Source organism: Rhinichthys klamathensis, unplaced genomic scaffold, assembly GCF_029890125.1.
Source record: "Rhinichthys klamathensis goyatoka isolate OS25496 unplaced genomic scaffold, OSU_Roscu_1.1 h1tg000121l_1, whole genome shotgun sequence".
NCBI classification, from domain to species: Eukaryota; Metazoa; Chordata; class Actinopteri; order Cypriniformes; family Leuciscidae; genus Rhinichthys; species Rhinichthys klamathensis.
Genome location: NW_026606658.1, coordinates 7,154,949 through 7,182,419, shown reverse-complemented (window position 1 = coordinate 7,182,419; position 27,471 = coordinate 7,154,949). Strand labels below are relative to the sequence as shown.

The 27,471-nt window shown below is 38.7% G+C and overlaps 1 protein-coding gene across 2 annotated transcripts in view; it reads left to right on the top strand.

The window, feature by feature from the left end:
- nrg3b (neuregulin 3b) overlaps positions 1-27,471 on the top strand; it is a 174,504-nt gene that overhangs the window by 130,725 nt on the left and 16,308 nt on the right. For both annotated transcript variants that reach the window (XM_056255773.1, XM_056255772.1), the window contains exon 3: positions 24,987-25,060. In XM_056255773.1, the coding sequence (XP_056111748.1) occupies positions 24,987-25,060 (74 nt within the window). The remainder of the gene's footprint in view (positions 1-24,986; positions 25,061-27,471) is intronic.

Below are 27,471 nucleotides of genomic sequence, written 5' to 3'. Positions count from 1 at the left end.
ACTCAAGCTGAATAGGTACAGCTCCAGAAGCTGTAGTGTATAAACAGGAAATTACTATCAGAGGGAAGTTGTGGGTGTCTGGTCTTTTAGTAAATGTGACAAAGCTATTACAAACCAGGCCTGCTTTGCGAAAGATTACTCGATGGTGTTGTTTGCCGTATAATTAGCCGTTATAGGCACAGGAAACTGTTACCGGATCTTGTCGTGAAAAAGCGTGCCTGGAAGGCCTTGTTTTTGTTTGGGGAGCGATATGTCTTGCCGCTTTGGCTTGTTTTTTTAATTTAGCATAATTTTTATTATAACAACTGAATACGCATAATTTCTTCAGATACTGAGGAGAATTTTCATCTTGATTTGTTTGTTTGTTTTGCTCCAACAGCGCTGTGTATCCATGGTAATGCTGGCCTATTTAACTTCACTCTCACTGTACATGCTTGTGGGCAGAATGATATTTAAGGCTGACAGAATTAGCCGTAGCATTAGCTTGATTTGCTTGCGTTCCATTAAGCTAAGTTCACTCATAAATAATAGCCCCAGTCCCTAAACAAGGCTTAATCCACTTTCATGGGCCCAATCTGCAGGTCTGCAACTGTGCTGAAAGTCCATAGATTGTGGCTAATAATCTGATCATTAGCAAAACCAACACAGCTAATTTTCTTAAAGCTAATCTCCGCTACAAGATAATCGAGGGGGATTATTCCTATAGTTCGCTGCCTTGACCGTCCCTCACACATGAGGAGTTATCAATAATCATCCTTCCACATTAAGCCTCCTTATTTCCACTCCATAGTGCCAAATAAAGCTGTTGGTAATCACAACAGTTAATTGTTGTAATTACAAGAGTGGATGAGCGCTGTACAAGCTTTAATATCACGTACACCCGACACCCATACATCCGCTCGGCTCTGCTCCACAGCCCTGTCAATCTCATCAGGTAATGACCTTAAACTTTAAACAGTAGGCCTATGTGTAATTAGTGCCTTGTTGCCTATCTTGCCTGTGTCTTTTTAGGATAGTGTGAGGGTGAACAGGATGCTGGAAGGCCAGTGGAGTGTGGAGATGCAGTAACTGGAGACATTTTGTCAATACTTCATATCCTGTATAGCAGTTCAGCAGCATATTATCTAGGTAACCAGCAGTGCTTTAAGTGGGCCGGTACGCACCGGTACTCAGTACCGCCACTTCCAAATATAGGTCTTGAGCGTACCGCCACCTCTCCATGCGCCCAGAACGTGCTTTTAGCGTACCGGTACGCTCATTTGCACATTTGTTTTAATCATTTGGCTGTGCTGCCGCTTTTCAGAGCTCCCTTTACAATGCAAGCCTCCTAATTCGTCCCACCGAGAGCAGAGACTACATTACTCATACAGCTAACACTGACGGCGGCAAAATCGACGCATGCGCTTTTCACTTTTAAAACCCAAGGAAGTGAAAAGCGCATGCGTCGATTTTGCCGCTGTCAGTGTTAGCTGCACGGTTAAAATACGAATAGAGCATCACAGTGCGTGCCGTGTAACCAGATATGCGTGTAACTCTCTGGTTAAACCCCGGGAGTTCCGTGAAGACTGAAGATTGTGCATGACGGAGGCTAGCTCATTGGTCGCACGTCAGAGGCGCCCGCGCCATTGGATGTGCAGTTGCCGCAGTACAGCCTATGAGCGAGCCAAATGCTCAATGTGTTTTACATATAAGCTTCATTAAATCAGAATCAGAAAAGGAGTTTCCCTGCACATTCACTATATAAAATTCACTGGAGGAAAAAGTTCGTGTGGCCGTCGTCAGATTTGGAAGTCGCTCAAAAGGCTCTTTTGCGGTTGTGGCTTCAGTCGACTTCAGTGAGGCGCGGTGGTTTATGGGATGAGTAGTTCCTTCGCTCGGAAATGAAAATATGTACACAGGCCTTTGACATATAAGATATAAACCTTTGACTTTATTTGGATTTTCTCTTCGTTTCTTCACTCGAAATGATATGTTGTATGCTTATGAGTTCAGCCGTAGCTGGTTATCCTCAGACATGCTCCGAAGCTCTCTCGGGCTATGGGCGGGACTGTGATGCTCCCCAGACAATAACTTTTAATTTTGTAACAGAATAAGTTTTTTTTTTTTTTACATTTATTAATGTTTTTACTCAACATTTGTGCAGTTTTTGGAGGATTTATGATATATTTTAAATTTCTATAAATAAATAAATATTTATTTAAATAGGCTTTTTACAACAACAAAAAAAACAACATTTTATGTCAAATTCACTTTATAAAAGACCCAGATTTCTAACTTTCATTCATGGAGATAACATGGATAATTTTACATGGTTTAATGTAAGATTTTTAAGCCATTTTTTTGAAAAATGCAGTTTTAAAATAAAATAAAAATCCCTTTAACCACTATAGAGCTTCACTATATGCTATTTGCTATTTGACTAATCAAAATATATCTTTTCACAAGTTTTTCCAGTTGGATTCATATCCACATTTTGTACATTTTATTTATGTTCAGTAGCTCTTTCTAGCTAAAGCAAATCTACAAAAAAGGATTTATTATTTTTTATAAGGTCGTCTGTTGACTGCTGTTTATATAAAACCCCTTCAATATAGTTGTAACCTCAGGGGAGGAGGGGAGTAAGCAAAAAAATAAAATAAAAATAATAATAGAGTACCGCCACCTCTTTTGGGCCACTTAAAGCACTGGTAACTAGAAGAATGCGCCATATCAACTCTTGGCTTCTCTTAAAACAAATGGCAATGAGAGCAGAGTGTATCTCCGAAGTTGAAGGGAGGTCTAGTGACAGATGTAAAAAAAAAAATCAAAGAAGAATTTGCGGCTCAAGAGACTTTAAAGAATGAGACAGTCTGGAGAAAATATGAAATATCGGACGGATGTGCTGTAGATGCGTGACTTAGGAGCTGTGAAGGTAATTTTCTTTCAAGGACCTGCCCAAGGCAGTTTGGAGTCAGTGATATTGAACTACTAATGTAAAACCCAGAAACAGCCCTGCTGTATCTGTCAATAAGTTACTAGGAGGTTTGCCTTTCAAGTGTTAAAATGGTTGTGTTATAGATTTTTTAATTTTTTTGGGGATCTTTTTAAAGTAAAATATTTTTAGTTAAACACACAAAAGCCTAGTCCCAGACTAAATGCATGTTTGAGCTGTCTTAACTAAACACAACTTGCATTGACATATCTTAAAATATGTCAGTGCTACTGCTATTGTTTTGTCTCAAGATGCACATCAGTAGTTTTTTTAAGGCAAGTTTTAAAAAGCTAATTAAATGTCCTAATTTAACTTAGGCCTAACCCTGCTAAGCCCTGTCTATGAAACTGCAACATTTAAATTTCAACATCCTTTTCAGTCACAAATGACCATCTATTGAAACAAAGCTGAAAAACATAGGCCTACTGTACTTAATTCCAATCTTCTTAAACGTCCTGACTGTTTTAAAAATTGGTATCTGACTTTACAACATTAATTTGTCTGATACAAATTAATGTTGTAAAGTCAGATACCAATTTTTACAACAGAGTAGGTTTTTATTGATTTTACTATCACAAAGCAATCCACCGTTTTCTAAACATGGAAGTTCATGTGATTAACAACGTAAATACTGTTTGCTTTATGTTTTGTCAGCCAATAGAAGAGAAAGTGGGCTATTTGTATTTTATTGAACACTTTTAAAGTCAGTTTATTGTCATCACTCTCCTAAGGTAAGTTTGCAGAAATACAGTATGCACAAGAGAGTACTGAAGAGAGAAAAAAATATCATTACAAAAACATAACATTGTGTTGTGTTAACACAGGCAATTATACATACAAGATACTAATATTAAATGTGAATTTCAAAATTTAAAGAGTTTAAAGATGTTAAACAAAACCTCTTGCCCTGACCATCTTATTCAATTTCATCCTTTTGAATGTTATTTTGGTATAAGTCACCAATTAAAAGGTTCTGTAGCTTTGTCAAAAAATGACAATTTTCATTGCAAAGCTGCAAGAAGGCTTGTTTCTTCGGCGCACAGTAAGTGTAATGCACAGGCCGCTTTGTACAAACATTCTTCAATGACTTTGTGGTTCGTACATACAATATTTTCCTTTTAAAAGTCATATTTTTGTAACAATAAACAACAGTACATATTGAATCTGAGCTTGTATTTAACTTGTCTTGCATCACAAATGTTTCTGGCTCGTTGTGTACAGTACTTGCTTCTGGTGGTCCTACAGTCCATGAATATACTGTATATAGAGGTAAAAATTTATACAGGTTCAGTAAACATGAAGTTAATGTTGAGGAACGTATATTGTATAGACACAGCATTGCTAGTTAATTTTGTTTACTTTTGCTCTGCCAATGAAAATAGTTTCAAACAAAGCCACAGAATATTCGCTGCACAGTGGTGTTTCATTCCTGATTAAATCGGAGTGTTTAAACGCATCGGTTGAGAAATGATTCAATGACTCGCGGATATAGAAAGTATTTTTTTTACGATTTAATCAGTGTTTTAATGAATCGTTTGAATGAATAATGCAGTGACCTGCAGAAAGAACTGAAAAATCCCAATGCATAGGTTGACAGTAATGTCTTGTTTTATTATTTATTGATATATATATATATATATATATATATATATATATATATATATCAGTAATGTCTTGTTTTATTATTTATTGATATATATATATATATATATATATATATATATATATATATATATATATATATATATATATATAAATAATACATTTTAATTACAATATAGTTTTTTATATATAATTTAATACATTCTAATAGTTTTGGGGGGTTTGGCTATTGAAATTATTTACTACACTAAATAATTAAAATATTCAGATTGTGTTTAAATATATTCAATGCCTTTTGAATATTGAAAAAGAATATTGATCTATAGCTGGAGGTCATATAATAAATCTTTTTTTGTTGTTGTTGATAAATTGGATGATTCACATGAATGTGTTTCTTTTATTTTCCTTTATTTAAGTTCCATTTGTCACATGACTAAAATAAATACTGTCACAACCTGGAAACCCTGAAAAATGGGGTATCCTTTCTGTCAGGAACAATGATTTATGTATTGTTTATATAGGTGCAGAATATGAAGGCCAGGGGCATGAATTGGTATTCTGCGGCTGTCCATCAAAAGATCCTCATTCGTTGCATGCACGGATCGGCAATGATACACTGGTGCTAAACACAGGGCTATGACCAAAAGAGTCTTTATTCTTTTAGTGTGCGTGCGTGCGTGCGTGAGTGAGTGCGTGTGTGTGTGTTGGTAAGAGACCTTGCATGTTTCAAAGCATTGATACATTTATTATTCCATTAAACCTAGCTGAGGTCAGAGCACCTCATTAGACCAGGACTTTGAGCAGAGGCTCGCAGAAGAATTAATCTGCAGAGAGTCATGCTGAATTATTCCTTTTTCCATGCTTTGTATTTCACATGCCTCTTTCCCTTGCATCTCAGCAGAAAGACCAATAGCACAAGCATCTCAGACTGATCTGCTGTAGCTTGCCATGTATCCGTCTGTTTTTAATCAATCACTCAGATATCTTCTGTGGCGATGCCAGAACGTGACCTTTCCCCTGTTTTAAATGAATGCCTGAAAGGATCTGGAAATGTCTTGGAGGATTTGGGTGAGGGCATGTCCGTAAGAGCGCGTCTGAGTCACCGTCGTCTCTTTTCCGTTAATGAGCAGCCTCTGTGTCACTGCTCTCGGTGTTTGTGTGTACCTGTGTGTGCAATTTAAGCAATACAAGCAAACAGAACCAAACCAACACTCATTCCAAAGAGAGTCTTTTGCAAACTCTAGTCTGTGGGCACCGGCTAATGGCTTTCTTGTGTTTGTTTACCACTGTTTACCAAGAATCTGCGCCGGGGACTTTGGGGAGGGAAAAGCCTTGCGATGTCAGCAACTTGGCAATCACAAAAAGTCTAGGCAAGAAAGGTTATTAAAACAGAGAAGAGGAAGGGAATTAACACAAAACAGAAATAAAGGAAGAGAATCAGGGGAGCAGTGTTTATGCATTCAAGGGAACTCTGAGAAAGGCCTTAAAGGAATATTCTGGGTTCAATAAGTTAAGCTCAATCGACAGTATTTGTGCCATAAGGTGAGGCACTTAATGGATGAACATAATGCGAAAGTGGTCTTTTTTCAGGTTTTTAAAAGCAGAACTGTGAAACCTATCTTATAAAAGCACTTATAGTACATTAAATTGTCTGTAAAAACCTGTGCATTATTTTATCTTTAAAGGTGTTTTGGTCATTTTACGGTGTTATATTGTCATGGCAACAAGTTGTAAAATTTCACACAGAAAAGGTTAGTAATAGTTTTTTTTTTTAAACAATTCACATCACAGCACATTGTTTATGTCGTGCAGTTTAAAGGGATACTCCACTTTTTTTGGAAATAGGCTCATTTTACAACTCCCCCAGAGTTAAACTGTTCAGTTTTACCGTTTTTGAATCCATTCAGCCGATCTCCGGTTCTGGCGGTACCACTTTTAGCATAGCTTAGCATACATCACTGAAGTGGACAAGACCATTAGCATTTCTAAAAAAAAATGACCAAAGAGTTTCGATATTTTTCCTATTTAAAAACTTGACTCTTTTGTAGTTAGATCGTGCACTAAGACCGACGGAAAATGTAAAGTTGCGATTTTCTAGGCTGATATGGCTTGGAACTATACTCTCATTCCTGCGTAATAATCAAGAAACTTTACTGCCGTACCATGAGTGCAGCAGGCGTAATGATATGACGCAGCGCCTGAAAATAGTTCCGTTGTGTTGAAGGAAGGTGGCCTATTTTCAGGCGCTGCGTCATATCATTACGCCTGCTGCACTCATGGTACGGCAGTAAAGTTTCTTGATTATTACGCAGGAATGAGAGTATAGTTCCAAGCCATATCAGCCTAGAAAATCGCAACTTTACATTTTCCGTCGGTCTTAGTCCACAATGTAACTACAGAAGAGTCAAGTTTTAAATAGGAAAAATATCGAAACTCTTTGGTCATTTTTTTTTTGAGAAATGCTAATGGTCTTGTCCACTCCAATGATGTATGCTAAGCTATGCTAAAAGTGGTACCGGCAGAACCGGAGATCGGCTGAATGGATTCAAAAACGGTAAAACTGAACAGTTTAACTCTGGGGGAGTTGTAAAATGAGCCTATTTCCAAAAAAAGTGGAGTATCCCTTTAACTATTTGAACATTTGAGTAGTTTAACATTTATAATTTGTTTGAGGGACAAGTCAAAATTGTGGTAATCAACATTATGCAACATGTGCTGTTTCTTGAGCTTAACTTGTACTGAGACTGGTATATGACTTTAAGAGAAACAGTCAGGATGTAATTGCGGTGAGCTTGCTGGAATAATAGAGGAGCCTGTAAATGTGATCCTACTGCCAGTGTTATGCGTCCTGCTCAGAAATGATCTAATAACACTTATTTTTGCTAATTCTGATAAGGCATTTTGATTTTATGGTAATAAGCAATATAGGTTGGCTGACTGACATTTCTCACTTCTCTTTCGAGACAAAAAAAGGGGGGGGGGGGGGGGGGGCTGTACAGGAAAAAACCCTCTGGAATAGAAAGAGGGCAATGGAGATTTCCTTTACACCTTGTTGTGATCAGATTATCTTCGCCACTTCATGTGGAAATTGGTTACTGCTAGAAGGTCACCTATCAATCGCTTTATATTCCGGAGGCGCAGCGGTTTAATGCTCAAATCACACGTGCAAACATGCCCGCAGAAGCAGGTCACGTATTCTAGCTAATCTTGATTATGTTCCGTACTCATGATATGTATTTGTTTGCTGAGTGCAATCAGATTTGATTTTCACAGACTGCTTCTCATTCTCAGAAGGGCGTCAATGATTAGGATTCTTGCGTGTGCACTTATCAGGTTTATAAGCAAGCCCTGAAAGGATAGACCTGATTGGTAATGCATACTTGAGCAGTATGGGATAAAACAAAGTTATTAGGTGGAACAGCATTGCCCCCAGCCTGTAAAGCCTGCAATTTGGGGATGGTGGGAGAGGAACATATTCTACTTCTGTCACACATGAGTCCAGTACTTCACACATATGTGTCACTGTCACTTGTCAGCTCTGTCACCTGGCCTTAATTGAGGTCTATGGCATTATGAGCCAATGGTATAGTGGTTCGATTAGCTGAAGCTCGCATTTATATTGCGAAAAGCTTTAAGAATTAAATTGATTGAATAAAATTAGGCCATTTTGTTTTGTTTGGCGTGGGGTTGCCATTGCATTTAGTGTGGAAAATACAAGTTAAAACAAGACTGAAAGTTATTGAGAGCTACTTCAGAGAAGCTCATTTAAGGAGCACTGACCCAATACATTGTTGAAATTCGATTTGGTTTAATAGAGGAATGGCACACTTTGAATTAAAAGCGCTGGCCATTGAACTTGTGGCGAATTAACATAATGTTTTCACTAGAATTTAAAAGGATGGTTTAATTATGTTTTAATGAAACGCAAAGTTGCCTGTCTGTCTGATTGTCAGTGGCCAGATGCTCTAATCAGTCTCTTTTTTCCCAATCAGAGAGCAGACAAAAATTCTTCTTTTGTCAAAGACCTGCTGAGAGTCCGTATATGGGTGTTAAACCCCTCACAACAGATATTAAACCCTCCACTTGCAATAAGTCTTTAAATTAAATATGTGTACCTGACACTAAGCCCTTGTGTGCGTGATTAATTCTATTACCCGCGTTCAAGACCTAGACCTAGAATTCCGGAGGACCTCATTAATGAGGTTTTTAATAAGGATTAGGATGTCAGGGTTTCAGTGCCTTTCAGACAATGCTTACCTACCATATAAACAAATCTTATTATTCCTTTGTTTGTTATTTTCTGTGGTGTAATAGCAGTGTGGAGGGGACAAAGTGCTCCCTGTGGAGCTGGAATGAGTTTTCTCTGTGAAGGGGCGTTTACCTTTCTGTCACAGCAACCACAGGAAATGCAAAGGTAATGAACAGTGACAATGACATGCCATGTCACCAAGCCCACAAACCAGATGCTAACAAGATAAGTGGCCATAGTCAGAGAATGAATAGATGGCCAGAGACTTGCAAGATGTAAGTGAAAACATTCACATACTGTTGTCAAGTCAAGTCACATTTATAGCACTTTTTACAATGCAGATTGTTTCAAAGCAGCTTTATGGAGATAACAGGAAAATAATGCAGAAGTTTCCAGAAGAAAATAGCGTCACAGTCCAGCTTAAGTAAGTTCAGTGATGTTTAATTTTTGTTTGAAAAAAGTTATAAATTTAGTTAATTTATATATATATATATATATATAAAGCCGCTCTGGAGTAAACCGTGATGTCATCGTCCAGCTCAGTTCAGTTCTTGTATAATAGTGTCAATGCAGGCAGATCAATATTATTGTTGAATATTAAATTAAATCTTAAATTTAATGTCCCCAACTAAGCAAGCCAAGCCAATGGCAACAAAGGTGGAAAAAGGCAACAGTGGCAAGGAACCAAAACTCCATCAGGTGGCAGAATGGAGAAAAAAACCTTGGGAGAACTCAGGCTCAGTCGGAGGGGCCAGTGTCACGGAATGGTTGTGGAAAGGAGAGCGAGGACTCAAATGCAGAGAATGAGTATTTAATTAAGATAGAAAATAAATCCAGGTATAACAAAAACAAAACAGGCACAAAACGGGTCATAACTCAGAACACGGGTGAACATCAATAACGAACAAGCACAGGAATACAAACACAGGACTACAAACACAGGGAGACTAAATAGGGAAGCAAACAAGGAGGGTAACGAGAAAAGCAGGTGGGACAAATTAACCAATAATCAGATAACAAGATGGGAGGGGCTAGACAATATACAGGGGAGCACATGGCACAAGGAAACACATGACAAGCCATGTGCTCACAACAAACAAGACTATAACACCAAAACATGACAAACCGGGAATGTCAGAGCTCTGTCACTAAACAAAGAATAAACCAGACTGAAGTGACAGAACTGTGACAGTCAGTTCTCCTCTGGCCAATGAAAGAACAGTGTATGATTATGATTAAAACAGCATTATAGGTCAGAAGTCAGATTGGTTTGGAACAATCAGAATATTATCCAGTTGCATCTGGTTGAAGATTGGAGTCACGCCGGCATGGGACGAGTTTGTTGAGGATCAGTGCTGATGCTGTCGATGAGGCCTTCACAGGGGAGAGTCTAGTTGACACAATCTCTACTGACACTTCAGGGATGCGTTGTGGTCGTGTCTAGGCACAGGTCCTCCATCTGGTCTGGATACAGCCCGGATCCGGCTGATTACATCATGCGTTGTGGTCGTGTCTAGGAGCAGGTCCACCATCTGATCTGGATACAGCCTGGATCCAGCTTATTACAGTGAACCTCGGAATAAGCAGAAAGACTAACATTAGCATAGATGCCATTCTTCTTATGATGTAACAGGTACATCGGGTGTTATAAGAAGTGTTCCCGGTTCCGGCTGACCTAATTTATGCAGCCTAATAATCATTTAACTGATTTGAATAATAGGGATGTATAATTTTCTATGTGTATGCCAGGATAAAGAGATGTGTTTTTAGTCTAGATTTAAACTGACAGAGTGTGTCTGCTTCCCAGACAATGTTAGGTAGTTCCAGAGTTTTGGTGCTAAATAGGAAAAGGATCTACCGCCAGCAGTCGATTTTGATATTCTAGGTATTATCAACTGGCCAGAGTTTTGAGATCGCAATAGACGTGAAGGACTATAATGCGTTAAGAGCTCGCTCAAGTACTGGGGAGCTAAGCCATTTAGTACTTTGTAAGTAATCAGCAATATTTAAAAATTTATACGATGTTTAATAGGGAGCCAATGCAGTGTTACCAGAACCGGGCTAATGTGGTCATACCTCCTGGTTCTAGTAAGAACTCTAGCTGCTGCGTTTTGGACCAGCTGTAGTTTGTTTACTATGCGTGCAGGGCAACCATCCATAAAAGCACACCCAGGTTCCTAACCGACGACGAAGACTTGACAGAGCAGCCATCAATTGTCAGACAGTATTCTAGGTTAGTACTGGAAGCATATCTTTCAGTAGCTTTGTCGGTATAGGGTCTAACATACATGTTGTCAATTTAGATGATTTAACGAGTTTAGACAATTATTCCTTTCCTATTGCAACGAATGAATGGAATTTTTCCTCAGGGACACTACAATGCCCTGCCTGATGTGATACTGTAGTAGATGGTTGCATAGTTATAATTTTCTCTCTAATATTATCAATCTTGTAAGTAAAGAAGTTCATAAAGTCATTACTGCTATGCTCTTTGCAAACTTCAGAAGTAAAAGCTTTAATTCTTGTTAATTTAACCACTGTGTCAAATAAATACCTAGGGTTGTGTTTGTTTTCTTCTAAGAGAGTTGAAAAATATGCAGATCTAGCAGTTTTTAAGGCTTTTCTGTACGCAATCGTGCTCTCCACGAAATTCGAAAAACGTCTAGTTTTGTTTTCTTCCAGTTGCGCTCCATTTTTCTGTCTGCTCTCTTAAGGGCCCGAGTGTGCTCGTTGTACCACGGCGTTGGACTATTTTCTTTAATCTTCTTTAAGCGCAAAGGAGCAACTGTGTCTAAAGTACTGGAAAAGAGAGAGTCAAAAGTTTAGGTCGCAATATTGAGTTCTTCTAAGCTATCTAGGATGCTGAGGACATGAAACTGATCAGGAATATTATTAATAAAGCAATCTTAAGTGGCAGAAGTGATAGTTCTAACATATTTGTTACACTGAGTTGGCTTTGCAACCTTGGATAAATGGAGTATACACGAGACTAGATAATGATCTGAGATGTCATCGCTCTGACAATGAGTGGGTCCTGACACGTGTTGTCTAACTCCAATAGAGTTCAGAATGTCTCTAAATGCCAATCCCAATGCATCTTTTTCGTTATCTATGTGTATATTAAAATCACCAACAATTAGGACTTTATCTGCAGCCAGTACTAACTCCGATAAAAAATCAGCAAAATCTTTGATAAAGTCTGTATGGTGCCCTGGTGGCCTACAGTAGCTAGCACAAATGGCAAGCGCGATTTATCATTTACACTAGATAGAGTTACATTAAGCACCAACACTTCAAAAGAATTGTATTTGATACTAGACTTCTCAGTAATTCTGAAGATATTACTATAGATTACAGCAACACATTTACATTTACATTTACATTTATTCATTTAGCAGACGCTTTTATCCAAAGCGACTTACAAATGAGAACAATAGAAGCAGTTAGACTAACAGTAGGACAACAATACGTAAGTGCTATAACCCCTCTCAGTTTAATCTTAGTGCAGTTTTTTTTTTTTTTTTTTTTTTTTTATAGAATAGAAGAGAAGAGAAAGTGTTAATTCTACTGAATCAAGGGCTGCCGAAAAAGATATGTCTTCAGCAGTTTCTTGAAAGTGGCTACTGACTCAGAAGCTCTGGTTGAGTTAGGCAGATCATTCCACCAACAGGGAACAGCCATGGTAAAGGTCCGAGAAAGAGATTTTGTGCCTCTTTGAGATGGTACCACAAGACGACATTCGCTAGCAGAGCGCAGGTTTCTGGATGGCACATGCAGAGGGTGGTGTTATTAATAATAACACCACCCCCTTTTCCTTTCAGACGTGGCTTGTTTTTATAACAGTAATCTTGGGGGGGGGGGGGGGGGGGGGACTCATTTAAAGTAATGTAATGTAATTGTCTGGTTTCAGCCAGGTTTCTGTCAGACACAACATGTCTAGGTTATAATCTGTAATCATATTATTAATAATAAGTGCTTTTGAAGTAAGGGATCGAATATTCAGCAACCCTAGTTTTATAATTTGTTCATTTGTATTATATCTATTTTTTATTTGTTGAACATAGATACAATTTTTACCCTTAAAAGGGTTTGGGAGTTTTTTTTGTATTTTCTAATTCGGGGAACAGACACAGTCTCTATATGATGATATCTAGGTGAAAGAGTCTCTATGTGATGGGATTTATCTGACCTCAGTGACGTGAGACAGCTAGCAGACGGTCGGTTTAGCCAGTCTGTCTGCTTCCTGTCCTGAGCCCCAATTCATGTTTGAGTTCTAAGACTATGTGCCATATTAGAAGAGCGGCACCATCCCAGAAGGGATGAATACCATCTCTTTTCAACAGGTCAGGTCTGCCCCAAAATCTTTTCCAATTGTCTATGAACCCTATATTATTTTGCGGACACAACTTAGACAGCAAGCCACTGAGTGAGGACAGTCTACTAAGTATCTCATCACTCCGGCGAACAGGAAGGGGGCCAGAGCAAATGACAGTGCCTGACATGGTACTTGCGAGTTCACACACCTCTTTAACGTTCATTTTAGTGATCTCCGACTGGCGAAGTCAAACATCATTTGTGCCGACATGAATAATAATCGTAGATTAGCAAGCACTTTTAAATTTGCTTTGAATTCAGGCACTCCGGCTCCCGGCAAACATGTGACTATGGTGGCTGGTGTCTCTATTTTCACGTTCCGTGTAATAGAATCGCCAATAACTAGGGCACTTTCAACAGGATTCTCAGTGGGTGTTTCACTCAGTGGGGAGAATCTATTTGTTATGGTAATCGGAACGGAATAGCGGTGTTTTGTCCGGCGACTACACGGTCACCCAGTTGCCCTGCTGCACGGGCTCTACAGCCGGAACCGAACAATGCAGAGTTCACTAAGCTAGTCGCATCCAAAGCAGTATCTAAAGCCCTTGCATTCTTACTATCCTCAATTAAAGTTTGGATGCGTGTCTCTAGTTCTGAAATCTTCTCTGTCAGCCTGACTATCTCCCTACATTTATCACATGAAAAGCCCTCTGTGCTGACAGAGAAGGCCATGCTATACATGTGACACAAAGTGCAAGTGACAATAACAGGAGAAGATATTACTCACCATGTTTGTTGACTGATCCTACTTACCATAGTTGTTTTATGGACGTGTAAAAGGTGCGAGCGCGCTTGAGACGGCAAGCATTGATGGCAGGTTAACAGGCTAGCAAGATACTAGCGTGTTGTATACTAGCGATAAGGATTTAGATAAAAGCTATCGATGTCAGATTAATGTGATAGGCAATATTAGACAATATCTAATATATGTTGATGAGTAAGTTATATTTAGCAAAATAAACAACAAGGAATGATAGTAAATAGAGATTCAAAGCAGAAAGCTATACGGAGCATACATACACAAACCAGCAGCAAGGCAGACAGGAGCAAAAAAAAAATCTAATTGTTGTGTGAATTCAAACTTATATATATATATATATATATATATATATATTTAAATCATATATTGGTCATTATTAATGGTCATTATGATACAAACCTGTATATTGTTTTCTTTTCTGTCAAGCATAAAAATAGATGTTTACACAGATTTTAAATTATATTTACACAGCTCTTGATTCATACTATGACAGTTTATAGTGACCATGTTTGTCTTTTAAAGGGCCAAACATGACCAAATTAACAACAAACAACAAAAGGCACTATAAAAAGTAATCCAATGACCTCTAGTCCAATCTTCCCCTCCAGAGAGCTGTTATCTAGAGAACTGCTATTACCAGATCATTGATTCAGTGAGTTGAACTTGAGAACCAAATCACTGAATCAAGTTCAAATCACTGACTCCGACTGATCACAGCGGCTCTTAAGTAAGCAGCTCACTGAAGGGAAACACTATCATCAGTGAAAAATTACTCACCAAAGGTATTGCATGTCTTCAAATGATTTGGAATATAGGACACAAATCTTTGTTTTGGTGTGCATGAAGAAGGTTATTACATTATATTATTATTATTTATATATATATATATATATATTAGTTTTAAAATATGTTAAATAACTTTTTTTTTATCGACACAAAAACGAAAATCATACAGATTTGGAACAACAGAATTTTCATTTTTTTGGTGAACTATCCAATTAACAAGGGATATTTTGACATGTCTCCTCATCTCACCTTTTTTTAAAGAGATTGCAAATATAATATGGCATCTGATCTTATTATTCACAGACAGAATGCTTATTATTAGAGCAAAATTATGAGGTGTAAGCCAACATCATAAATATAGCCTCAAGCGAAACATATCCCAAAATGTGAAGATAACAGTGTGATGAGAAGCAAAATGCAAACACAAATAAACAGCTCTTTGGCTGGGAGACTAAAGACAATTGTGAGAATACACAGTACATTTACAAATGAAAAATGGATCAGTGAGGCAAATTTATGGATGAAAAGCTCATTAGAGCAGAAGTGTGCTTGAAAAACTACCTCCCAAAGTGCTCTTTTTTGCAACCTTATAGATTTATGCTTGTCCACAGCTGACAGTACCAAATTTTCTTGTGAACACACAAATATTTTCTTATTTATTCACCGGTGAGTTCCTAGAATAAAAAGTTATCTGTTAAACGAGATATTGATTGAATTCTGATTTAATTCTCTCCGAAGTGAGCCAAGCTAGATATGTAAATTCCATGCTCTCTATATGCTTTGTGCACAAATAGATATGACCCGTGACATGCCTTTTACCTCTCATTTTGTATTGTGAGAATTTGCAGTTAGTTATGGCTGGCCCACAGACAGGTTATGGATTTTAGCCACTCCTGAGCTTCTTAAGCCTGCTCTTCCTCTTCCCAAAAGCCTGTCCTTGACACATGGAGCTTGGTAGAGATTGAAGACAAGCCTTTCACTTTAGTCTTAGCTGTAGCTGTGGCTCAGACGGCTTTAAGATGGCTGTCCTTTACTTCCATTCCTGAGAGGTGGTGGAGAGTGAGACGGGAGAAACTGGCACATCCCACTAATCCATCATCATCAGATCCAGCTAGTGTCCTAAATCTGGTGAACGTCTGCTCAAATAATTGTGTATGGGCGAATTCCAAACAGCGATTTTACGCCCTTGAATGGCACTTCAAGAGAGAGACATTTGTAAGAGCATTCATCAAGAGCAAGTCTGTTAGCGAAGGGTACATGCGATGGTCACTTCAAGAAATTAATGTTATCGTTTATTGTAATGTGACCCTGGGTGAGGAGTCCTCGCAATACATTTTAAAGCTATATAGTGAGTGAGTTTGAGTTCTACCTGAAAGACTCGGGAGGCAAAATGACGTAACAAAGCATTAATTTATTAACAGCCCAGCAAGCAAGTATTGTGTTATAAAGTTCTTTGGCGTAGGCCCCATCCGTAGCTCGCAATTCGAGGGAAACGGAATCTGCATATCCTGCCTGAAGACGAAGGCAGGGGTGCAGCCGACCCCCTGGGAGGTATGGGCAGGGACCATCCTGGTGGTGGTGGGGAGGATGGAGGTGAATGTTGGTGTCAGTATCTGCAAACTCAGACATGAGTAAGTACCGATCTTTTATACAAGTATTAGAACACGATTGGTTAGATGTGAAGGTAATAAGCGACGTAACAATTGAGTCTTCCTAGCAGAACTTACGCTAAAGCTTTCATCTAACATATAAACAGAATAATTTAAAACATTTTTGTTTCGATATAAAGCGATTTTACACACATTTTAGTTATGTGTTTCATATTACATGAAAATGATAATGAAAATCAATCAGTTAGCTCCGAGCAGAATCGTATTTTAATGTTTTTGTTCTTATGTTCCTTCTGTAACATTACCATTCCGAAAATGGTTTGATTAGAAAAAAAATACCGTTAACAACATTATTTAACTTTCTCTTTTTCTTCTTCTTTTTGCCTACTTTATACAAGAGATTGAATAGAACTTTATGCTAGTCAAAAAAGTACAAGCAGGAGATACAAACCAATACAAACTTCTACCTTTGTCAGTGTAACAATTCACTGTTTCTCGGTGGTTATGTAGAAAACAATACAACTCTTCAGGTGATCATAATTAAACAATCAATCCACAGACTCCAGTTCTTCCAGTTTAACTCCATCTGGAACAAAACATTATGAGAATGGGAACAATAACGCATCAGGCAAAAAAATGCAATTCATAAACATTGTATTACAATGTTTAACAATGCATAACAATATCTCCACCATGGCGGGAATTCATCACTTCAATACCTATACATTTAAGTTGTTCAATACTATGATTAATCAATAAGTCTAGCTATCGGAGAGGTGACATTATGGCTGATTTATGTTCACTCACTCTAATCCTCAATGATCTTGATGTTTTCCCAGCATACATAAATGGGCATGGACATTGGAGTAAGTAAATTATGGTCTTAGTAGATCATGTTATACAGGATTTATTATAGTGTAACACCTGCCTTTAAAACCAAGTATACTTTTTTTGTGGAAAAACATATAAAGTGCATTGTAGTACAGAAGAACATGATGTGCAATTCTGTCATGGAAAACAACCTTGTATGTATGCTTTTTTGTCATTGCGCAACATCTGATCTAACTAGCATATTCGCCAAGTTTTGAGATCTTTTTGTATAAAGATCTGAGGATATTTAAACAACTTTTAATTAAGAATGTGAAGCTAAAATAAACCAAAATTTATTGACAATGGATTTGATCTGATGACTATTCTTCATATAAGGATATAATTAACTTTGATCGTTACTTAATAATTTAACTCTCTTTGATTTTTTTTCTCTTTCAAGCGCTCATTTAAACCAAGTCCTTGCGTGTCCTCTTGATCTAAAACGGTTGCTGAGAATTTTAGACTGTTTGACAAATTCCTCTTATGAATCGCATATACAGTACATCTTAATCTATAAAGTTGGCTTAAGTGTAGACTTTTTTCAGAGGTAGCAGGTGATGACTATCTGCAGAGAGTATTTTTCTTGTCTATCCATTTTTCTTCAAGACCTCTATTTAACATCTTGTCTAGCTGTGATTTGTATTCAGTGGGATCAAATGTTATAAGTATTTTATAACATGAATAATCACTAAGCATTGTTTTTACTTTAATGATATATTTTTCTGAGTTTTGTATAACTATTGCTCCCCCTTTATCTGCTCTTTGTCATTCTTTAAATCCTCTAAAGCCATCCTTTGGACTTTTGCAATGAGAAGTAAAAAGTTCTTCATGTAACCATTAATGCCAATAAAGAACCTTTATTTTTAAGAGTATACAAATGTGTTTAATAGTAGAGGCATACGGACTACATGCGGTGTCCAGAGAAGTGACGGCAAGTTTTATTAAGTTAAAAAGCTGAGAGGGAACACACACATATTTATAACATATTTAAAAACTTCATAATAAAATGTAGGTGAAGATAATAAGGAAATTACATCTTTCATTGCTCCCTTTGCCAAGTGTGTTCCAAATGGCTTCAATGACACAAGTGCAATTCTCCCTTCAAGGGCTCTGCCCTTTGGAGTGAGCAGGGCATAGGGATGCTCATTTCCAATTAGAATTTGTCATATGACTTAAAGTTAGTATGCCTGGTTTAATCTGTGTGTGTGTGGTTGCTCGTGCTAGTGAGATCCTGTCCCTCTGAGCACACTCTCATCTTCAATTATTTTAGCTCAGTCATCCTGAATGCTGCTGACAGGATTAACATTGCTCAAGAAAATGTCAGAATCTCAAATGTCGCTCACAAAGGCAACATTGTCTTAATTTATGCAAAACAATTTTAAAATACCAGAGAGCATCCGTTTTTTGGCAGCGAGGTCACATGAAAAAACCATGTAGTTGTTGGCCAGAGGAATAGAAGTGTAGAAGTGCAGGGCCAGCGATGGAAAATGTGGGGATTGTTTGATTAGGCAAAGATGCGAGAGCTGATGGCTGCCAAAATCCAGCGCCCGAAGCGCTTGTGTTCCTTCACGCAAGAGGAAGCACAGTGCCTCTGAACGCCAGGTTTGTAAACGGTGCCTGAGAAATGCTTTGTAATGTGATCGACAGCCTTGCCTCGTTGCTTCTTAAAAATCTGATGTTTTTTATTATCATGCCTTGATGAATTGGCAAATAATCAGCTTTATCCTCTATATGTTTGTTTGGTCTTCAGACCTTCATAAGAGCCGCTAATTAATGCACCAGATTCTTCAAAGTGCCGCTTTGGCCTGTCTAATTGGCTAACGTATTTTCCCAGCCAAGCAAAGAGGGAATACCTATAATACATTTCCAGGAGAAGTACAAAAAACAACTCGAAACTCATCTCAGATAGACGGGTTTCCCCTGAGTGATCTTACATCTGCTTGTCTTACTGTACAAGCATTATCAGCTAAGCTGCAGCCGCATAAAAGAATACAAGCATTTCCATTCTGTTAATGTTCTTGACTGAACCGAGATCCGTCTCACCCATCCCCAGGACATTTCCCGGCCTTGCATTTTCTGCAACACCGCAAGCTGTGTAATGGCAGGGATGTTTAAGTTGAAACATCTCCCCGATCCTTTAGCTCTTTGCCACCCCGAGTTAGAAACTGTCACTTTTGTTCACGAGCCGCAGCAGCAGTTTGCCCCTGTGAACATCACTCGCAGGCATGTGAAGACGCAACATTGTGCCTTGTGAAGTGGGGAGCTGTCACTAAACGAAGGCAAACTTTCTGAGGATACTTCAGGAAGAGACAGAGACCCAAAATGGCAGGGTTCTTGTTGACAAAGGAAACAAACATATGGCGTGCACTTGAAGATTAAACGATGGTTGTGGCATGTTTGAGCCCTTCAGCTTAAGCTAAATATGATTAAATAACAACTCGGTTTGTGTCATCAACGCTAGAAACACCCTGACACTATGATTTAGCAGCCACCTGTGAATTTCTGGCCTTGTTAGCACTCTGTGATGCCTACAAGTGGTTAGCATAATGTAAGCATGTATACTCTATAAAACCTGTAATTTCATTGAAAGCTTCCTTAGGGATGCATGGCATGCTTGAAGATATTGTTTCGTCCTTGTGTAATGAGAGAAAACACAGTGAAAAACAATATTGACTCAGAGCAAATGTAATTCTATAATTCCAGTTTCAAGTAAAACTCCAAGAGACGTCCGTCACACTGATAAGGCGGCTGCTGATAAAGCATTTGTGTTTGTCTTGAAGAAAAAAAGATAAGAAGTGCATTTAATTAGGACCTCAATATGGTCAATTCAGCCTCCGGCTCTAAAATTTCTATAAAATCTTGATTAGAGTCCTCCGATAACAACAGCTTTAATAACAAGATTGAATTAATAGAAATTTCACTCTGTTCCCATGGAAAACAATAAACACGTGTATTCAGGAGCAAGCTAACCTTTAATGAGTTGTCAATCAAATGCATTGATTTTGCACCTAAAATCTTTGATTTCATGGAACGATTTTCCCAATGCAGGGTGTTAATAGACTCTGAGGCTTCAGAGATTCTTAGAAACATTCGCAAATCTCGTTGGCAACAATGCCCATCTCTCTTATTTTCATATGCGTTTCCGTGGTTGCATCAAATCCAGTGGGCACAAAGCCCACAAACAAGCCGAGTTACCATGGTGAATGTTACCACAGAGATGCAGAACCTATGCACGTCTCATCGCCACGTTGATTCCTTCGGTGTCCACCTCTTTCCTCCTCTGCAGGGGAATAGCAAATTAAATAAAATGGCATGATGAATACATCAAAGCGGCTTGATTAAAAAGGAAAGGATTAAGTCTATATATAAAGACTGAAGAATGATGGGAAAGACAATATCACAATTTAACGGAATTACACTTATTGCCCTGACTGAAGAAGGGCCATGTAAATGATATTAAGGAGGATAAGCTTTTAAACACCTCTGAGACAGACTGCCGCTCTAACAGCTTCATTGGATTATCGTGCCATATCTGATGAAAAATGAGATATTCATGCTTTCATTGTGAAAGACATGCATTGTCGGTTCGGTTTCAGTATCTATGCGAGTGTGTCAGCTTGCGTTGTGATGAGCTGTGAAACCTCGTCATATGTGAAGATGGCCATCAATGTCTCTAATTCACTTCTCTCCCTCCTTCCATGTGCCCTTCAGACAGTCGCTGATCCTCACGCTGGTGGATAGACTCCACACAAACTGTTTTGTGACAGCGCTGTGCTTCCTCTTATCTAAAACCAGTGCTCTGCCATGACAATGCCGTCGTCAGGAGAACTCCCGGTTGAGTGTTTGCGCTTCCGCTAGTAAAAGCTTAGGGGGACTTATCTACTCATGCGTGATTACCATTTTAATAGGTTTATTTTCAAGTCAGGCTTTTGTGATGTTAAAAAGCATGTGAAAAGTAGAAAACTCTTCGTTTGACAAAGCTCAGGGTAAATGTATGGCTCCTTAATGAAGATGCATTTATTTTTGCTGTCTTGCTTGATTCTGTACGTACAGTATTTCATATGAGGGTATTTATTCAACTGTAGGAACTTTTGGCCAAGTAAAATGTTAGAATATAAAGTCTTCGAAAACACACTTTTTACACTCTTAGTAGTAATTTTCCCTTTTTGTTTCTTCTTATCAAAACAAAACTTCTTATGCACAAATAAATAGAATATATAATATGTTTAATATTATATTTTTTTAAGTTTTATTTTGCATATAATGTATATAATATTATCATAGAAACTATTAACTATTAACTATAACTATTATTCTATTAAGCATAGAATTGTTCAGGTGGTGGAAATGATGGCTGTGGCTGTGGAAGAGTTTTGATATTTAAAAAAATATATATATATATATATTCTTTAATATGAAATAATTCGCATTTTTATGGTAGATAGTGTCATAATTTAATATTGAAAGTCTGGGTCTGGGACAAAGGTAAAAGGGTTCATATAAAAATCTGTTCATTTGAATAGAAGTCAAACCCTGGGAGATGTATATGCCCAGAACTGAAAGACACTTGTTGAATTGGTGGGGATCCAGTCCTTGTTTGTGTGCTGAAACATCTTGAATGGTGAAGTGGAAATCAGTCAATGTCATTCAACAAATAAAATCATTCTGTTGCAATGCTCACTTTCCTCTCCCCATCCGCAAACCCAGACAGATACTTATGAATATGTATTGGCCGTATGATAATAGCGAAGCCAGGTTTCTTAAACAGCACTTTTTTGACAGGGATGATGGGTAAGGAACAATTGAACAGAGACTGTTTCCAATATTGGCCCCTCCAAATACATCAATAATAGTAAAGGATGTCAGGATCAGATAGGGCCTTATTTATGGAGGAAAGTTGTCACAGGATCTTGAGATGGCATGACCGTGTCTTTGTGTAAATGTGTGTGTTGTACAGTATGTGGGTGTGTGAATGTGGGTAGTATATGTTGCACCCACATGCAAGACACGAGCTCAGTCTGTTATGTGGGAGCTGTTTGACAGGGAGGAAAAGAATACCACCACGCACAACCCACTCGCAGACACGCTTTCCTGCACAAACAAGCTCTCCTGTTTATTCCAACTTACATCCACATACCTTGAAAGCAGAAGTGTAGTTTCTGCTTAACCACAATCACCAAATGCTATTGCAAAAATAATGAATGATTGTTTTCAAACAGGTTTCCCTACGAACACTCTGCCCATCTGCCAATGGTCAGGCAAGCAGAGTGCCCCACCCCAGAACTCACGCCATTGGCTGAGCCGCTGTTGCCGTGCGAGACAGGTCGGAATTCTCAAACAAACAGAGCTATGTTTTGATAGGGTCACAAAGACACAGTGTTCGTCCCACTAATGGTTTACTTTTAGTCGTCTCTGCATATCAAGCTGCTACAGGAGTATTTTAACATCCGAGTATTTTAACACTTTTAACAGGAGTATTTTAACACTTCAGCTTTAATTAACAAACTGCGGTAACTGTGGTAGTCAAATGCGAGTCCTGCTCATTGCCTTGGCCTCCTTGGAGGGAAATATATCCTTTCTCTCCTTTTCTATCTAGCTGTAATTTAACCAACAGGGGCACGATCATTGATGCCAAGCAACATGTCCTTGAATGGTAATGAAAAGCCATGAAGCAGATGCAGAAATTCTAGTTTACAATGTTGTTTACTCTGTAGGCACCTTGAATGTCATAAGCAGATGCGCGTACATTGATTTTTCTTTTCTCCAATACCAAGTAAACGATGCATGAAATGATTTGTTGGTTTGTTTTCTCGGCATACTCCTTAAAACTCTACTGTATTGTCTACCAGAAAAGGGGAGAAAGGGGAAAAATAAATAGGCTGCCAACAGTCACAACCATCATTCTGCCGTCAACACGTGAGTCAGTGTTAACCAGGCGGTGAGCTAACCGAGCGCGAGGCAGACAGAGATGAAACCGCACAACATGCTCCTCACCTGCTTCCGTGACTGAAAACTGACTGCAAAGAGGGGAAAACATGGTTAGACTGTAATTACAGTCTCATTTCTGTTTCATGCAGCAAACCTCAGTCATGCTTCCTCAAGCCAGACATATTGACAAGATTGAGTCTAGGCAGCTATCGCACCGGATCCGGCGCACACTGCAAACAAAGCCAGATGAAACAACATCAAGATCATTCTGTTAAGGGTTTTTTTTATGCTTCTTGGCCTGTATTCTTGTTTCCATTTGTGAACTGTCATTATCATGGTATACCTCGTCAAAATTATGTTAGCGTTGCACAGGAAAGAGAAGTGATCACAGAGGCAGATCTCAGAATTGGGCAATTTTCAGGTAAACGTGTGAATAAAAGGCACAATGTTGCTGGAAAATTGAGTCTGTTTGCAGCATCGAAGGTGTGTTGTATCTGTATTTTCACATGGGAGGACAACAGTTGTTGGGTTAAGGCGTAAAAAAAATGCAAAGAAAGGACGAGAGAGATGGAGAGAGAGATTAGAAGATGTCTGAAATGCTTTTGCTGCAGCTGGTTTTCTCTGTGGTTCTTCTACACACATATTCAGAGCACATTGCTACTTTTGGAAGAAGTCCCCTGTTTCACATAGATCTCACAGTAAGAGTCTAGTCAAATGCCTTCTTTTCCATACGGTCCCATAGCTCAGTGGGGATGTGACATAAATGTCAAGACTGTGTTATCTGTGCGAGTGCAGGCACCACTGAGCTCTGGACAGACCCGCCCTGTTATCCCTATTTTTCTTCTTTTTTTCTTCTCCATATCACCCCTCCCTCTTTGAATTCCTCTTCTTTTTCTGCATTAGGCTAATTTATAACATTTCTGGGTATTCTGATTTCTAATGTTGAGTCAATCTCTCTGTGAAAATGGCATAATGATGGATGGACACATGGATGCAGATCTGTACTCCAAATGGGTTGGCATGACATGTCAAGCAGTGACAGTGGTGCCCTGCAGTGTCACATGCTCCATCTAGAACTATTTTAAAACAGTTGTATGCTTCTCGTATAATTAGATAAATGCACTTTTTATGACTTGATATTAGCTTAGATATTAGTTAGATAGCATTGAATATTTGTACTCCTAAAATATATTTGTCACACTACAGGACTATTTAAATGGGTAGCTCACCACAGAATGAAAAATCTGTCATCATTTACTCACTAACACTACATAAAAGAAGATACTTTGAAATATTTGTTCTCCATGCAATTGAAGTAAATGGGGTCCACTGACAAAAACAGTTGACTAATTCTTCCAAAATATCTTCTTTTGTGTGTAAATGATAATGTTTTAGGTAAACTATGCCTTCAAATGAGCTGCAGAAACAGAAGGTGATTAAAAATGAAAGGGTGACTAAAAGACAGCATATAAAAATACAAACTATCCCCGAAATATACTCTACCTTCCAAAATGTTGGGGTCAATAAGGTTTTTTAATGTTTCTGAAAGTGTGTGTGTGTGTGTGTGTGTGTGTGTGTGTGTGTGTGTGTGTGTGTGTGTGTGTGTGTGCGTGCGTGCGTGCGTGCGTGCGTGCGTGCGTGCGTGCGTGCGTGCGTGCGTGCGTGCGTGCGTGCGTGCTCGTATTTGTGTGTGTGTTTTCATTCTGATGTTCCAACTTTTTGGCTTTTAAAATGACATACCCCAACCCCTAATATTGATGAAAATATTCAAAGTGTAGACACACAGGTAATTTATATTTCTGTATTGAAATGTTGAACATTCTTCTTCTTTTGCAGGTGTAAAGAGGGTTACCGTGGACTTCGTTGTGACCAGTTTGTGCCGAAGACGGACTCCATCTTATCTGACCCAAGTATGTACTTTTGTCACAGTGTGTTTTCTTTGAGGGATAATATGAGGGAATCTTTTTATTTTGTGTGGGTGGTACCTTTATGCAGGGATACAGGAAAACAGAATGTGGTTTGGATAAAAACAAGGTTATTGAGTTATTTCCATTCCTACTAGCATGAACAACACAAAGCCCTTTGGCGACAATATGCTTCATGATACAGCAAACCAAAGATGATAGAACATCATTTACCTGTTGTTTACTTGCTTTACAGTCTTAGTTTTAGAAGTTCCAGCCTCTCTAGCATCAGGTGAGTCTCTTAGCCTCCAGGGCTGAGAGTTCTCCACCGATTTCTCAGAACCGTGTTTTGCTTAAGTAGTTAATTATACCTCTCTCTCTAAGTGCTGAAATTGCCATCACCCTACAATGCCACACTCATGAAAATCAGAAAGCATTTGCATATGCTATTTTCTCTATAGGAAAGCTGATCTCTAACTCCTGCAGGAGCAGAATTTTTTTAGCGTGACAAATATAGTGCGTAACCCGTTTACATTTGTTGTCTGATTCTAACAAGGCTCAGAGTGGCAACGAAATGTGATCAAATGACTATTTTTCATGAAGAGTACATTTCCCATGTCATTAGGAAAGTCCCTGAATGAAAGTAATTGCTTTGCTAATTTTAGGTCGATGCTAAAGTCATTAGCCATTTCTGTGCTCAATGAGCTAGGAGAGTGTCTCACAGGTTAAAAAAGGACAGTGGAGTACAAGTAGCCAAGGGGAAGTTCACTGATGGCGTAAGTCACTGAAAAAGCTGTCAAAGAGAGATGTTTGCTTTCTTACAGGTTAGTAATGGAAAGATTTGTGAAACCTCACAAAGCCTTGACTCATAAACCCTTCTTCCTGTGACTCAACTTTCCGAGAGCTATTATACCAATATGAAAGGAAGTGTACAAGCCTTGGAGGGAGAAAGCGGAGAAAAGAGATGTCCAGCGCGAGATGAATCTGCAACACGGCTGTTTCTGAGTGCCTAGCGTTGTATGAATTGTCTAGCTTTTGGGGGGTGATCTTTTACAGCGAGTGATACGGCAACCTAAACTCCCATTTAGTGCACTTTGAGTTGCTGACCCTACTGAGTGGCTAGTAATGGGATCTTTTTGTAGCCTTTGTGTCCCTGATACTTCTCTTTCCTATCTGATTTTCTCAATGAGAGCATTCATATTCCTGCTATCCATCAATCCCCAAGATGGAGCCCTCATCTCTAGCAGTGCCATCATCTCCTTCACGGATACACCTACACAATCCTGCTGGTATTGCCTCCTCCACCCTTCTGTTGACACCGTTTAGCATTGAAGCAATTTTAGGCCACTGCTGTTGCAAATCGGCTAAATGGCTGAAGCTTTCGGCATCTATAGTTTGTTTTTTTATTTTGTTGTATCCACCTATTCAACATTGATAGAAATGAGCCAGTTAATCCAAATTATGTGCTTGAATTACAATCCATTCCTGCCATGGAAACAAACACAAGAGGCTTTGGAGCGGCCCGCATGAGGAGCAATCACAGTGCTCAATATCTTATGTCAAATTACAGCCTTGACTATTTTTTCATAGCCCATTATGTTTCCGATGTATCTTTATTCTACCCTATAGAGGCCAATGTTTGTTTTTCCCCGTTCCTGGTTTGAGCCTGATGTGTTTGGTCCAGTGCATCTTTATTCACTTAACCCACCAAATGGGTGGGGGGGGAGGGGGGCTGGGGGGGGGGCTTGGCTTTATCTGCCACCTAGTCTTTTGTCCCCTGAGCTTTTTCACAATCTATCTCTGCTCAACACACTAGCACAAATCATCCGTCGACTGTCTTTTTTGTCTCCATATCAACTACCACACAAATAAGATGAGAAAAGACCCTCGCTTCTGCTTGGCCCCTATCTCCCCCCTGCTCCCTGGCAAAGGATAACACTGTGGGTCAGCGACTGCAGAAACCCCACTGCTTAATATGAGGAATGCTGTTGACTTTCTTTCAACTTTTTAGCCTGCATTGTATGAGCGATGGTGTTAGAGGAGTAGTTCACCCAAAAATGAAACCATTTCTCACCCTCGTGTTTTTTTTTGTTTTTTTTTTTAAAGCTATACAACTTTCGTTCTTCCACAGAACACAAAAGGAGAAAATTTGTTTTTATGCTTTTTTTAAGGACTGACGTTTTCAAGCTATAAAAAGTATCAAATGATCCACATAAATCATGCACTAGACTTCAGTCAGGGAAGATGCCATATTGAATTTTACATGTAGGAAAACAAGCCTGTGAGGAATAGACTTTCACTCATTTATAAAGGTATAGATCACATGTAATTTTTAAACTCACACCTTTCCAAACTGTTTTGTGGAGTTTTTGTATACTGAATACATTTTTTTAGCCAGGAGTTTGACAGGCAATCTG